Source organism: Triturus cristatus, chromosome 10 (assembly GCF_964204655.1).
Source record: "Triturus cristatus chromosome 10, aTriCri1.1, whole genome shotgun sequence".
NCBI classification, from domain to species: domain Eukaryota; kingdom Metazoa; phylum Chordata; class Amphibia; order Caudata; family Salamandridae; genus Triturus; species Triturus cristatus.
The window spans coordinates 927,239,380-927,254,877 of NC_140593.1; the positions used below are offsets into that span (position 1 = coordinate 927,239,380).

The window sequence follows — 15,498 nt, forward strand, 5'->3', positions numbered from 1 at the left end:
GTGGATCCTATATCCAGTATGTTACGCCAGCATAACTCACTGATATAGTCATTCACGCTAACAACCTGGTGATAAATGTACCCCCTATGATCAGAGAGATAAGATTCAGCACCCTGCCTGGGCAGTCAATCAACTGGGATAAATCCTTGCTATTTCCCCTAACCCCCAATACAAAAGGTGTAGAGATAGAACAACCGCTTGCGTGGTGTGACTCGCAAATTAAGTACTTAGGTTTGCAGATCGATCCTAATGTGGAAACTGTGTTGAAAGAAAACTATGCCAGACATCTTGACAAAATTTGCTCACAGATAGAATGCTGGTTAAAACTACCAATAACACTGGTTGGCAGAATATTGCTAATGAAAGTAGTCATCGTGTATAGACTACTCTATCTGTTCAATAATATCCCTAGATAATTTCCTGCTAGATATTGTTTCACCATACTGTAATTGATGCTGACTGAATTAATATGGACTGGGAGCAACCTAGAGTGAAGTGAGATACATTAATCTTGCCATAGTGTGGATTAGGTGTACCAGACCCTATACTATATTATAAATGTGCACACGCACAGTTTGCATATTATTGGCTTCATTTTCTACCTGTAATGCAACATATGGTGATGGAGGTGGACATAGCCGTTCTAACATCCTACAGACCTCTGTTAACATGACGATGCTTAGAACCCTCAAGGAGATTAACACTGTGGCATGTACAATAAAGGATTGGACATTTCTTACCAAATACACCAGGAAATCCTATTGTAGGGGTCTCCCTCCTAGTGACCTATGGCGCGGAACAGAAACCAGGCGGGGCCAGGAAGTTGCTGCTCATAGACCCTTTATTGTGTGTCTCCCAGATAGGGAGCTACCGTCTAAACAAGGGTTGTAGTCAAAAGAAACAAAGCCACAGGATTGTAGTCTCCTCGGAAAGTAACAATTCGCCGCCTGGGCTTGAAGGGAGATAAGCGTCCCCAGAACTTCTTCCTTTCTTTGCAGGGGTTTTTGGTCTTCCTCTGTGTCTGCAGGGGTGCTCTTTCTCTCGGGAGGTTCCAAGGACCGGTGGAGCCAAAAGAAAGAGAAAACAAGGTACGTCTAGGTTAGACTCACTGGTCGAATATGGGGGTTTTTTGTGCCACCTTCACCAGTCGTTCGTGAGGGAGAAGAGGGGAACCGAGGGTAGGAAAGGGGAGTGCTGGTGAGGGAGTGGGGTTTTGTGCTACCTTCCTTCCCCGTGTTTTTAAGCTCTAGCTCCCCAGCAGCCCCACCAAAAAGACCCTCGCAGTGGCACTTGCCTGAGGCCACGACCCGTGAAGCGGGCCGCGGCGGTTGGACCCGGGGCGTCCTCTCCTCTTTCTAGGCCGCCGGGCTTGGAAGCGGTGCACTCTCTCTCTTTGCTGGGGCCGCGTCCTCCGTAGCTCTCTCCGTGGTCGCCTGTCGTCTCGGCCCTCTCTCTCCTGGATTCGTCCTCGCCACTTCCGTCTCTCCTTCCGCGCTCGTTGTCCTCCTCTCTCCTGGTCGCCTGCACTTTCGCCGTCTTCTCTCCTTCACCGGGCTCCTCTTCCACGCTGCTGCTGCCCGTCTTCCTGGTTCCGTTCTCGTCTATTTCAGGTTCCGGACGGGGATCACCACGCCTCCCACGCACCACTAGACCGCGGGCCGTTTCCGGTCTGTGCAACCCATCGTCAGTCGGGCTTCCCCTCTTCCGGTTTGTCGGGCTGCCACACTTCCGCCTGTCCGCGTCCTCCGGCTCCTTACATTCGCCCCCCCTCAGGAATGGACGTTGGGGCCATTCAATGCCCGGATGTCTGGATAAGTAATCAGCACATACTTGCTTCGTACCCGGCATGTGGATAGTCTGAAACGAGAAGGGTTGTAAGGCAAGAAACCATCTGAGAATGCGGGAGTTGGAGTCTTTGTTCCGTGCAAGCCACGTTAGGGGAGCGTGGTCAGTGAGGACAAGGAACTGTCTGCCTAGGAGGTAGTACTGTAAGGACTCGATAGCCCACTTAATGGCCAAACACTCCTTCTCAATAGTTGAGTAGTTTGCCTCCCGGGGAAATAGTTTCCTACTGATATATAACAGAGGACGTAGTTCCTCGTGGGGATCTGGTTGATACAGGACTGCCCCCAACCCATGACCGGAAGCATCAGTTTGAAGCACGAATGTGCGACTGAAGTCAGGACACCGTAACACGGGGGCGGTGCAGATAGCACGTTTGAGGGTCTCAAAACTGGCTTCCTGTTCTGTGGTCCATGTCCGGATGTGTGAGGGATGTGTTTTGGCTAGGAGGTCTGTGAGGGGGCTGGCAAGGGAGGAAAAATGGGGAATGAATCGTCTGTAATAACCTATAAAGCCTAAGAAGGAATGGACCTCTCTCTTAGTTTGGGGTCTGGGAATAATGCGGATGGCCTCGACTTTATCTACTTGGGGTCTGATGTGCCCTTCCTGTATGGTGTACCCCAGGTATTGTATGGTGTTGGTTCCTAGGAGGGACTTCTTGGGGTTGATGGTAAGACCTGCGTCTTGTATAGCAGTAAAGATTGCCCGGAGATGTACGAGGTGGTCTTCCCAGGTGGGGCTAAAAATCACAATATCGTCAAGATAAGCCGCGGCATATGCCTGGTGCGGACGTAGTATTTGGTCCATTAGTCTTTGAAATGTGGCTGGGGCCCCATGCAACCCGAATGGGAGCACGTTGAAATGGTAAAGGCCGGACGGCGTGGAAAAGGCGGTTTTTTCTTTGGAAGGTGGGTCTAAGGGTATTTGCCAATAGCCCTTCGTTAGGTCTAGGGTTGACATATAGCGAGCTTGGCCCAGTTGCTCCACCATCTCGTCTACCCGTGGCATGGGATATGTGTTAAACTTTGTGATGGAATTCACTTGGCGGAAATCAATGCAAAAGCGCAGACTACCGTCTGGCTTTGGCACAATTACGACCGGAGAACACCAGTTGCTCTGGGAGGGTTCTATGATACCTGCCCGGAGCATATCAACAACTTCTTTTTCTACTGCCTCCCTGCGTGCCTCTGGTATGCGGTAGGGTTTCTGTTTTATGACTTGGGGATGTAAGGTCACTATTTCGTGCTGGACCAAGTTGGTTCTTCCAGGGTTTGTGGAAAAGAGGGTGGGAAATGTCTTGGTTACTACACCCAGTTGGGTTTGTTGGTCAGCTGTTAACAGCTCCCCAAAGGGAACGGAATGTTCAGTAAGGTCGTTGACTGACAGGAGAGGTATTTGTAGCTGTGGTGAGTGACAGGCCAATAAAGCCGGAGTGTGTTTCTCCTCGGGTTCCTCCCACTTCTTCAGGAGATTCACGTGATATATTTGTTTGCCTCCCGCTCTGTGGGGTAGTAGAATACTGTAGGTGACGGGTGTAACCCTTTTTTCCACTACATATGGCCCCTGCCACTTCGTTAGTAACTTGTCGTCTGAGGAGGGGAGTAACAAAAGGACCTTGTCCCCGGGCTGAAACACCCTAAGACGACTGTTGTGGTCGTAATACCGTTTTTGTGTCTCCTGAGCTTCCTGCATGTTTTCTTGCACTAACCCCCACATATGTGTTAGGGAGGATTTCAGATCTGTGGTGTACTTCATCAGGTTCTTTCCCTCTTCCTCCTCCTCCTCCCACTGTTCGCTAGCCATGTCTAACAAAGTGCGAGGTTTTCTCCCAAACAGTAACTCAAACGGGGAAAACCCCGTAGACCTCTGCTCATGTGTCCGTAGGGCGAAGAGGACTAAAGGCAACTGACGATCCCAATCCCTCCCTGTGTCAGAGACGACTTTGCGGAGTAGGTGTTTGATGGTTTTGTTGTACCTCTCCACCAGGCCGTCTGTTTGTGGGTGGTACACCGAGGTCCTTATTTTCTTTATTCCCAGCAGGGTACAGATCTGATTCATCATTCGTGATACAAACGGGGTACCCTGATCGGTCAGGATCTCAGAGGGGAAACCGACTCGTGAAAACAGGGTAACCATAGCCTGAGCCACCGCCGGAGTGGTCATGCGGGATAATGGAAAAGCCTCAGGATATCGACTGGCGTAGTCGACTATGACTAATATGTAACGGTGTCCACGGGCTGAAGGAACTAAGGGTCCCACTAAATCCATCCCTACGCGTTTAAATGGAACGTCGATAATGGGCAGAGGCATGAGGGGGGCTTTAGTGACGGACCCCGGACTGGTGTATTGGCATTGCCTACATGTTGTGCAGTGTTTGGCCACGTCCCTATATACACCCGGCCAGTAAAACTTCTCTAGGAGATACTTTAGAGTGTTTTCTTTTCCATAGTGGCCACCTCCCATTTTATTGTGGGCCAACTGGAGTATATGGTTTCTGTACAGTTGGGGAACCAGTAATTGGGTTCTTACTACTGAATCTCTTTTTTCGCTTCTATATAACAACCCCTTCTTTACTAGAAAATATGGTCCTACCTTGTCTGGTGACTCGTCCTGAACCTGTTCCCAGGCGTGTATGAGGGATTGGTCGTTCCGTTGGGCAGTCCGGAAACTGTACGGGGCTGTTTCCTCGGTATCTGCAAGTGAAAGGGGGAAAGCAGTTTGTGACAGAGGGGAACAAACAAAAGATCTCTTGTCAAGTCTTCTTTCTCGTCTACTCTTCTTGTCTCTGGTGCTTTGGGACTCAATCTCTGCTGAGACAAAAGGAGCTTCGTCTAACCAGGTGGGCATCTGTCTTTTTGTTCCCTCAAAATAGGACTCAAACTTTGGGTGGTCAGTCCCTATGATAACGGGTTCGGGTAAACAAGGGATCACTCCCACTCTTTTCAGGTGTGGGTCGTTATCCACGTCTAATAAGACTTCGGCCGTGGGATATGATTTGGTGTCCCCGTGTACGCAGGTTACGTTTACGAGCTCCGTGGTTTGTAACTGGTGTCTCCCAACCAAGGACCCATCAACCACCGTAACATGACACCCAGTATCCAACAGCGCCTGTCGTTTCTTCCCATTTAAATAAACCTCCGTTTTGTATCTGTGGGAACCCTCCCTAGTTAACATTATCCTGCCACGAGAGTACCCCACCTCCATGGGCTCAGGGGGGCTTGCGCGGTGGGGACACTGCCTGGCTATATGTCCCCACTCAGCGCAGCTGAAACACTGAGGTCCCTGTCCGCTAGTAGCTGTAGGTATCTGTTTTTGGAAGGGGCGGGGGGCCGGCAGAGGCCGTGGTTCGGGTTTGGGAGTAGGTCGAAAGGAGGACTGCAACGGGATTCGGGCAAGGGGAACCGGAGTCTGGGTTCGCACAGTGCCTGCTCTAAACTCGGGTCCTCGGTGATAGGCGCAAGCTATCTCAACCGCAGAAGCAGTAGTGAGATTTGGGTGTTGTTTCACCCATGACTTAGTGTTGGGCGGCAGGGCATCTAGATACTGTTCAAGAAACACTTTTTCAGTTACTTCTTCTATGGAGGATACATGGGGCATTAACCATCTTGTTCCCAAGTCCCGTATTCTATAATACAAAGCCCGAGGGTTGTCTCCAGCAGTCCACTTTTCTTTTCTGAACTTGACGCGGTAATGCTCTTGGTCGAACCCCAGTCTCTCCAGGATCGCTTTTTTAACTTCCGCGTATGTTGTTGTCCCGTCCGGGTTGGCGGCCTGATAAGCGGCTTGTAGTTCCCCAGAAAGGAGCGGGGCAATGTATTGGCCCCATCGCTCTTGCGGCCAAGCTGCTGTGGACGCCACCCGCTCGAAGTTTAAAAAGAAATAATCCGGATCCTCCCCTTCCTTATATTTTTGGAGGACTGTTCCTGGGACCGTGGGGTTAACTCGTGTATGAACTATGGCGTCAGTAAGCCGTAGTAGGGCTGTGTCTTGTACTTGTTGGTTCGTGGTTGCTACTGTTGCCTGGTCCTTAAGGGCGACCTGCAGTGCTTCTCGCTCCAGTCTAGCAGCTTGTAACTGTTGTTCGAACACCAACTGTAAGTGTCTCTGGCCCTCGGCCAACTGAGTAAGTACGTCCTCTATAGGCACGGGCTGTGACATGGTTCTGTACACTGGATCCCACTTCTGACACCACTTTGTAGGGGTCTCCCTCCTAGTGACCTATGGTGCGGAACAGAAACCAGGCGGGGCCAGGAAGTTGCTGCTCATAGACCCTTTATTGTGTGTCTCCCAGATAGGGAGCTACCGTCTAAACAAGGGTTGTAGTCAAAAGAAACAAAGCCACAGGATTGTAGTCTCCTCGGAAAGTAACAATTCGCCGCCTGGGCTTGAAGGGAGATAAGCGTCCCCAGAACTTCTTCCTTTCTTTGCAGGGGTTTTTGGTCTTCCTCTGTGTCTGCAGGGGTGCTCTTTCTCTCGGGAGGTTCCAAGGACCGGTGGAGCCAAAAGAAAGAGAAAACAAGGTACGTCTAGGTTAGACTCACTGGTCGAATATGGGGTTTTTTTTGTGCCACCTTCACCAGTCGTTCGTGAGGGAGAAGAGGGGAACCGAGGGTAGGAAAGGGGAGTGCTGGTGAGGGAGTGGGGTTTTGTGCTACCTTCCTTCCCCGTGTTTTTAAGCTCTAGCTCCCCAGCAGCCCCACCAAAAAGACCCTCGCAGTGGCACTTGCCTGAGGCCACGACCCGTGAAGCGGGCCGCGGCGGTTGGACCCGGGGCGTCCTCTCCTCTTTCTAGGCCGCCGGGCTTGGAAGCGGTGCACTCTCTCTCTTTGCTGGGGCCGCGTCCTCCGTAGCTCTCTCCGTGGTCGCCTGTTGTCTCGGCCCTCTCTCTCCTGGATTCGTCCTCGCCACTTCCGTCTCTCCTTCCGCGCTCGTTGTCCTCCTCTCTCCTGGTCGCCTGCACTTTCGCCGTCTTCTCTCCTTCACCGGGCTCCTCTTCCACGCTGCTGCTGCCCGTCTTCCTGGTTCCGTTCTCGTCTATTTCAGGTTCCGGACGGGGATCACCACGCCTCCCACGCACCACTAGACCGCGGGCCGTTTCCGGTCTGTGCAACCCATCGTCAGTCGGGCTACCCCTCTTCCGGTTTGTCGGGCTGCCACACTTCCGCCTGTCCGCGTCCTCCGGCTCCTTACACCTATCTATATTACCCTCACATCCCATTACATAACAACAAAACCTTTACTATCACTGTGCAACCCAAGCCTGTCGTCCCATTATAACCTTTTGAACTCCTGTAGCTATCTTATCGACTTCCCCCAAGTCTTAAGCCATTAGTGTTGAAGACATATAGAATGTTGTTGGACACAAAATGTAAAACCAGGCTTAGTGTCGGCGCTAGATGGGAGACAGACCTAGGTATACAGCTGTTAGATGAATTGTAGTAGGTCTGTTGTATGCAGACAAGAGAGGTCTCCATGATTGGTCAACACCACACTACATATTTTAAGTTCCTACATGTTTTTTTTTTTTACACCCCAATTTGTTTAAAACAATTGAAACTTGGACCTGAAACTGATTGTAGCTGTTGTGGCTGCACTGGCGCTGTGTTCTCACACCTAGCGTGGACCTTCCTGCCTGTGGCAGCCTTTTGGGTACAGTGTTCTCTGAGTTATTACTCATGATTGAGAATAGGACATACCTAGAAAACCCTCATTGCATCATTAGGCTATGTCTATAATGTTCCTAAGGTGGACTGTAAATATGTGGCCGTGTTACTAGCTAAGAGGCATGCTGTTGTTCATTGGGGCAGAGGACCACTACCAAAAAATGCACATTTTCTTGGAGACTTGATTGATAGTAACAAGCTGAGCGACCTCTATGCCCAACTTGAGCCCCTCACATCATGCCCCAAAGATTTCCAGCATCCTCTCCACAGACTTCTCAATTAAATGGGGGAGAGAGAGGCACATACATGTGTTTGATTCTGGATGATCGACTGCAACTAGGCTGTATGTTTTAGGACTTACACAGAGGTATATTTTAAATCACAGGACACAAGAACAATATAACTGGTTTATTATGTCCAGTGCAACAACCCTAGATCTGTCCTCTCCCTTTAGCAACCCCCTGCTCTCTACCTCTGGAATCCACATTCTAGAATCCAGTGGAGATAGCATCTAGTTTCTAGGACAGTCAATAGGATACAACAGCATACATTAATAAAACCCCCTGGGATGTTCGAATGGGGCCCTGTACTAGCTGGTGGGGGAAAGTGATGGACTCCATTAAAATAATTGGCCAGCAAAATCTGTTTTGCATCTGCAGTTTTGTTGTACTGACATAAGCTGTTGTGCTTTGAGCAGCTGTGTTGTAACATGTACATCTTTGTCAATGAGCACCATATATAATGCCGTTTTTGTTTTGTAATAGGTACAAAAATGTTAAATAAAGTTGTAAAAAAAAATCATATAAATAAATCCTTATATCTGCAAAGAGATCAAGGGAAAGGGAAAATGTCTGCTGCAGCTTTCAGTCAAACACTGTATTATTGTCTCTATTTTGTGTATGTACTATATTTATGTTTTAATAGTAATATTTGTGTTTGTTTCATTTATCACAGGTCACCTGCCAAATCTACTTGACAAAGGTAGAGTATCTTTCTTGTATTTTAAGATATAAAGTCTTTTTGTTCATCTGGGGATAATGTTATGGAGAGTCCAAGATCTAGACAGGCAATTATCATTGCCCTCGAGTTTTTTAGGTAAGTTAATTTAGAAAAAGTTGTTGATTTTTAGATGTAGGACCGTTGCAAAAAAATAGATAAATATATTTTTTCGCAGTTTTTGCTGCTTGTGTACGTGGATAGGGATCATTCCGGATTTGTTCCAAACTAATTGCAGCAAGGCAAAAATTAACAGATTTTACAATATTTGTGCTGCATTCCCATAATAGGAAATGGAGTAAATGCAGTTTTCTCCATTTTTCGGGTATGATTGATGTGACTTTGTTTAGGGCCGAAAGTTCCTGCCACAGCAGTCCTGGGAAACCTTGCCCCTCATTTCAACATTTCTACCTGTGTGGTGATTTTTCTTTATTTCTTTATTTCTTTATTTCGGCCGGTTAGGCAATAAAAGATACAACAATATAATATCAGCATAAACACACACTTAAATAAGAACATTAAAAAAAAAAAAAAAAAAATAGAAAATCGTAAAAATACATTTATATGAAAATTCTAATCACGGGGAGAAATTACAGTTCATATCATTAATATTTAGTCATTTAATAATTTTCTTCTTATCTGCCACATGGCCATTATAAATTTAGCAACTGCGAAAACTAAATGGGGGAGAGTACTTGTTTTCAGTATTCTGTACGAGTTCAAATGGCTCCTTATACTCAGGTTTCTGCATAATGGCACTAGCCAATATTTCCTGGGTCTATTGTAGGCTGGCCTGAAAAATAGTACGTGAACTTCGTCCTCCTCATGGTTACTACACCCTGGACAGATTTTATCGTCCCTCTTTGTCCATTTGCAGGTGAAAGTTTTAATGGGCAAAGTGCCTAACCTCCATTGAATAAACAGTTTTCTAGTTAAGATGGGAAAAATAGTATCCAGAAAACCTTCAAAGTTTTTGCCCAGATTGTCTTCCTTTTTGCCCTCTGATCCCCTGCTCACCGCGTCTCCCCATCGCCGCCCGTTTCCCGCCACCGCGCCCCGCAAGCTCCGCCCCCCTTGCACCTCATTGGCCGCCCCGCTCCCTCTCCCACTCATATGGAGGCCGCGCAGCGGTAGAGAGAGCGACCTCTGACCCTGTTTCCCAGGCAGGTCGCTCCCCTCACCGCCACGCAGCCCCCTGTGTGACCGCAATCCGCTGCTGCTTTGTTCTGCCTGCATTTGAGTGCCAGTGACCTTCTTCTCTTCTGTTTCCCTCGAGTGAGTGCCTGCATCGCCCCTTGTTGCTGCCTGGATTGTTCCCCCTTCTCCTCTGTTCCCTAGAGTGAGTGCCTGTAACTGCCCCTTTTACCCGTGTCCTTGCTACCTTGATTTGCTCCCCTCTCCTGTTTTTGCCCAGATTGTCTTCCTTTTTGCCCTCTGTTCCCCTGCTCACCGCTTCTCCCCATCGCCGCCCGTTTCCCGCCACCGCGCCCCGCAAGCTCCGCCCCCCTCGCACCCCATTGGCCGCCCGGCTCCCTAAGGCAAGCCCGTCTGCGCCCGTCCGCGCCTGGCCCGCGCCCAGCGCCAGACCCCCTGGCCCCCGCAGATGCCAGCCCACCCGCAAGTCCTACAACGCCGCCACTCTCATCGCACTCAACCCCGGCCGGACCCCCGGCTGCGGCAGAGCCACCCCAAGACGCACCCACGGACCATTCAGCTGCCATTCCTGCAAGTTCTCCTGCATCCGGACCTGCACCGAACCCGCCAAACCGAGCACCAGCAGCAACCACCTGAAGTGCATCCTGCTCAACACCCGCTCCGTCCACAGACACGCTGTAGAACTCTGGAACCTGCTCGACAACACATCTCCAGACGTCGCCTTCCTCACGGAAACCTGCATGAACGCCTCCTCAGCACCCGACATCGCCATCCCGGACGGATACAAGATCACCCGGAGGGACCGCGTCAACCAGACTGGAGGAGGCCTCGCCATCGTCCACAAGAACACCATCCGCATCACGACCAACTCCGACGACACTCTCACAGCTGCCGAACACCTTCACTTCCAGATTCACACCGACCCCAAGACCACACTCAGAGGCACCCTCATCTACAGACCCCCAGGACCCCGCACTCAATTCAGCGAAGACATCGCAGACTTCATCAGCCCACACGCCTTCCCCTCTGCCGACTACATCCTCCTAGGGGACCTCAACTTCCACCTGGAGAACAACAACGACAACAACACCACCACCCTGCTGGACAACCTCGCCAACCTCGGACTCAAGCAGCTGGTGAACTCCCCCACCCACTACGCTGGACACACGCTTGATCCAGTCTTCTCCTCCAGCAAGTACATCTCCTTCAGCCACGCCACCGGACTCCACTGGACAGACCACAGCTGCGTCCACTTCAGCTTCAGAAGAACCACGACTCGCCACCACCCGCAACAGGCTCCCCGCAGGAACTGGAACAAGATCACCACCGACCAGCTCACCACATCACTGAGCCAGAACCCTCCCGTCAGCTCAACGGACCCCAACCAAGCAGCCAACAACCTCACACAGTGGATCACCAACTGCGCTGATGACCTCGCACCTCTGAAAAACCACCACAGCAGGCCCGGCAGCGGGAAAGCCTCCTGGTTCAACGACGACCTCAAAAACTCCAAAAAGAACTGCTGTACCCTCGAGAAAGCCTGGCGAAAAAACCCGACCACAGACGACATGACCGCCCTCAAGCACGCCTCCCACAAACACCACCAGCTGATCCACACCACCAAGAGGACAGCATTCAAGGAACGACTAGACAACAACGCACACAACAGCAAGGAACTCTTCAGCATCGTCAAAGAACTCTCCAACCCCAGCGCCGGAAACAACGACATCACTCCCTCACAAGACCTCTGCGACTCCCTCGCCTCGTTCTTTCACCGCAAGATCACCGACATACACAACAGCTTCGGCGCACAGACCACGCACCCAACCACCGAACCGACGACCCCCACCACCACCCTCCGCGCCTGGACCCTGGTCAGCACCGAAGACACCATCCACACGATGAACACCATCCACTCCGGATCACCAACCGACCCATGCCCCCACCAAGTCTTCAACAAGGCCGACTCCGTCATCGCACCCCAACTCCGGGACATCATCAACTGCTCCTTCAACACCGCCACCTTCCCGGAGAGCTGGAAGCACGCCGAGCTCAGCGCCCTCCTGAAGAAGCCATCAGCAGACCCCTCCGACCTCAAGAACTACCGCCCCATCTCGCTCGTGCCTTTTCCTGCCAAAGTCATCGAGAAGACCGTCAACAGACAGCTTGCCGCCTTCCTCGAAACAAACAGATCCCTCGACCACTCGCAGTCCGGCTTCCGAGCCAACCACAGCACCGAGACCGCCCTCATCGCAGCCACTGACGACATCCGAGCCCTGCTCGACAACGGGGAAACAGCGGCCCTCATCCTCCTGGACCTCTCCGCAGCGTTCGACACTGTCTGCCACCGCACCCTAGTACAGCGCCTCAGCAACATCGGAATCCAAGAGAGGGCTCTAGATTGGATCATCTCGTTCCTCACCGGAAGAACCCAGAGAGTCCGCCTCCCCCCGTTCAGATCCGAGGCCACCAAAGTCATCTGCGGCGTCCCGCAAGGATCGTCACTGAGCCCCACCCTCTTCAACGTCTACATGAGCCCCCTCGCAGCCATCGCACGCCAACACAACCTCAACATCATCTCCTACGCCGACGACACTCAGCTGATCCTCTCCCTCACCGACGACCCAGCCACCGCCAGAACCAACGTACACGAAGGGATGAAAGACGTAGCCGAGTGGATGATGAACAGCCGCCTGAAACTGAACTCAGACAAGACGGAAGTCCTCATCCTAGGATCATCACCCTCTGCCTGGGACGACTCCTGGTGGCCCCCCGCCCTGGGCAGCGCACCCAAACCTACGGACCACGCACGCAACCTGGGCTTCATCCTGGACTCTTCCCTCTCGATGGCCAGACAAGTCAACGCCGTCTCATCATCATGTTTCAACATCCTACACATGCTCCGAAAGATCTTCCGATGGATCCCCACCGAAACCAGAAAGACGGTCACCCAGGCTCTCGTCACCAGCCGACTGGACTACGGAAACACCCTCTACACCAGAACCACAGCCAAACTACAGAAAAGACTCCAACGCATCCAGAACGCCTCCGCACGACTCATCCTTGACATCCCCCGACACAACCACATCTCCGGGCACCTGGGAGACCTGCACTGGCTCCCCATCAGCAAGAGAATCACGTTCCGACTCCTCACCCACGCGCACAAGGCCCTCCACGACCTGGGCCCCAGATACCTCAACAACCGCCTGACCTTCTACACTCCCACACGCCAGCTACGATCAACCAGCCACGCCCTCGCCACCGTTCCACGCATCCGAAGAGCCACCATGGGAGGAAGATCCTTCTCCTACCTGGCAGTCAAGACTTGGAACTCCCTCCCCATCCACCTTCAACGGACCCAAGACCACCTCTCCTTCAGGAAGCAACTCAAGACCTGGCTGTTCGAGCAGTAGCGGACCCCCCTCCCCCTAGCGCCTTGAGACCCTCCGGGTGAGTAGCGCGCTTTACAAATGTCTTGATTGATTGATAAGAATTTTTGAAATCCAAGAATCGATCGGTTAGAGTACCATTTTTGGATGCAGAGACCAGAGAAGCTAGACTTTTCTCCTTATATATCTCCACCAGTCTTTTTCGTGAAACCCTTTGGCAGCCTTGTTCGGGAAGCTCCCATAACTCAGGGAGTCTCAACCGGTGAAATTCTTTCTTTATAAAAGCCAGCCACGGGATTCTATCACACTGGTTCAAATTCATTACGTGAGTGAGCTCTTGCCTGTAATGTGCGAGCTCGCCAGTGGACCAGAGCCTATGCCAGAATCTTAATGGCATTAATTCCAAATCCTCTCCTATAGAGGGAAGGCCCAAATCTAATCTTAGGGGGAACAGGGGTGTACCACGGGGAAGGGCCAAGAGACGTCTGAGGAAACTATTTTCTACAGTGACCAGTTCTGCCCCTGCTTTATACCCCCATAGCTCTCCACCATAAGATGCGGCCGCTTTAGCTTGGGTTTTATACACTTCTACTGCCGGGCTAATGGGTTTAAAACTGGAAGTGTTTACAACCTTCAGGATTGCCCCAGGCAATTGGGACAGCTTTAGCCGACATCTTGCTATTTGAGGTTCCCAAGATAGCTTCTCTTGCAAGGTTACCCCCAAATACTGAAAAGTTTTTACCCTCTCCAGTCTTACTGAGCTCAGTAATGGGTTAGGTCGGGTTTTGGGTGAGGGGTTAAATATCATGAACTTGGTCTTCTCTGTATTGATCTCTAGACCGTATTGTCTACAGAAAAGACCAAATCCATCTAAAATCCGTTGAATCCCCATCGGGGATTTTGAGAGCAGGAGGGTATCATCCGCAAACATAATGGCAGGTACCCTCCTGCCCGCCAAAGATGGAGCGTCATTGTCCCCAATATTGTCGAGATGGGATATGACATTGTTAACATAGAGACAAAACAGGGTTGGCGCCAAAACGCAACCCTGTCTTACCCCTCTAAGGACTGGGAACCTAGATGACAACGCTCCATCCCTCCCACACCTGACCTGAGCAAAGTTATTATCGTGAAGCCTAATTATGGTATTTAAAAGATGGATGGGAACACCCAGCTCCTTTAGGACCTCCCATAGTTTCTTGTGAGGGACTAGGTCAAAAGCTGACCTCAGGTCCACGAACACCATGTACAGCCTCCCCCCCTCAATCCTCACGGTTTTCCAATAGAGGAGAACGAGGCGGAAGATCTGGTCCATGGTGGACGTGTTTTTCCTGAAGCCAGCCTGGAGGGGGCTAAGGATTTCCTTTTCCTCCATCCAGTCTAAAAGATGGTCCAAAAGGAGGCGAGAAAATAGTTTTTGTGAAACATCTATGAGGCTGATCGGCCTGTAGTTGGCTGGGAGAAGAGGAGAGCCCTTTTTGAAAATAGGCACAATCTCCGCCCCCAGCCAAGTACAGGGGATCTCCATACCTCCCGCGATGGAATTAAAGAGAATGAGAAGGTAAGAACCCCAGATCTCTGGGTGATGACGAAAAAGGTCTCCAGGCAATTTATCGAGACCCGGGGCCTTCCCCGTCGCCAGACCCCTTATTGCACTGATCACCTCGCCAAGGGTAAATTCCAATCCAACTGCAGGATTGGGTGGAGCAGCGGTGGTCGCATTGTTAGCATATTTGGAGGTTTCTTGGTACAATTTACCAAAGTGGGCCTCCCAAACAGAAGGAATATTTGGCTCCACCGCAGCTTTAGGTTCCCCTGTACCAGTATTTACCAGGGACCAGAATTTTTCCAAATCCCTCGCTTCTAATGCTAGGGAGAGATCCTGCCATCTATTCCAATCCCATTCCGATCTTGCTAATTCCATAGCTTTCCTGTATTTCCTTCTGAGCTCAGTGACCTTGGGCCTATCAGAACCTACTTTTATTGTATTTATTAGTTCTGTCTTAATCTTTTTACAGGAGGAATTGTACCAAGTTGGAGTTTGGGTCTTTTTCTTCCGTAGCGGTGCCACAGGATAAAAAACCTCACCTAAGGCTCCCACTAGGTCTACGTGAATTTGGGGTAGCTTCTCATTGAGATCTAAGAATCTAGGCTGATTTATTAGTGCATCCAGTTCTTTTAGCTTGGGGAGGGCAAGCTGATAAATTTTACTTATACTTTCTTCGGAGTTTGCCAATTTCCCCCATTTAACCCTGCGTCTGTTAGAACTGAGAACCAAATTCCCTGGATCCTCACTGGGCTCGGTGGAAAGTGATCCAACGGCACATACAGGATGCACCATATCCAATAGGAGTGCATTGTGATCACTGTCCGTTCTTACAATCACTCTAAAATCCTGGACCTTGGACCAAAGACCAATGTCTACGAAGATGTAATCCAGCCGCGATTCATGT

General features: G+C 50.7%; 1 protein-coding gene across 1 annotated transcript in view; it reads left to right on the top strand.

Annotated features, from left to right (window-relative positions):
• Positions 1 to 15,498, top strand: part of SNAP47 (synaptosome associated protein 47) — a 172,420-nt gene that overhangs the window by 73,213 nt on the left and 83,709 nt on the right. Inside the window, exon 4 of the mRNA XM_085628760.1 lies at positions 8,460 to 8,486. Coding sequence (XP_085484886.1) covers positions 8,460 to 8,486 — 27 coding nt within the window. The remainder of the gene's footprint in view (positions 1 to 8,459; positions 8,487 to 15,498) is intronic.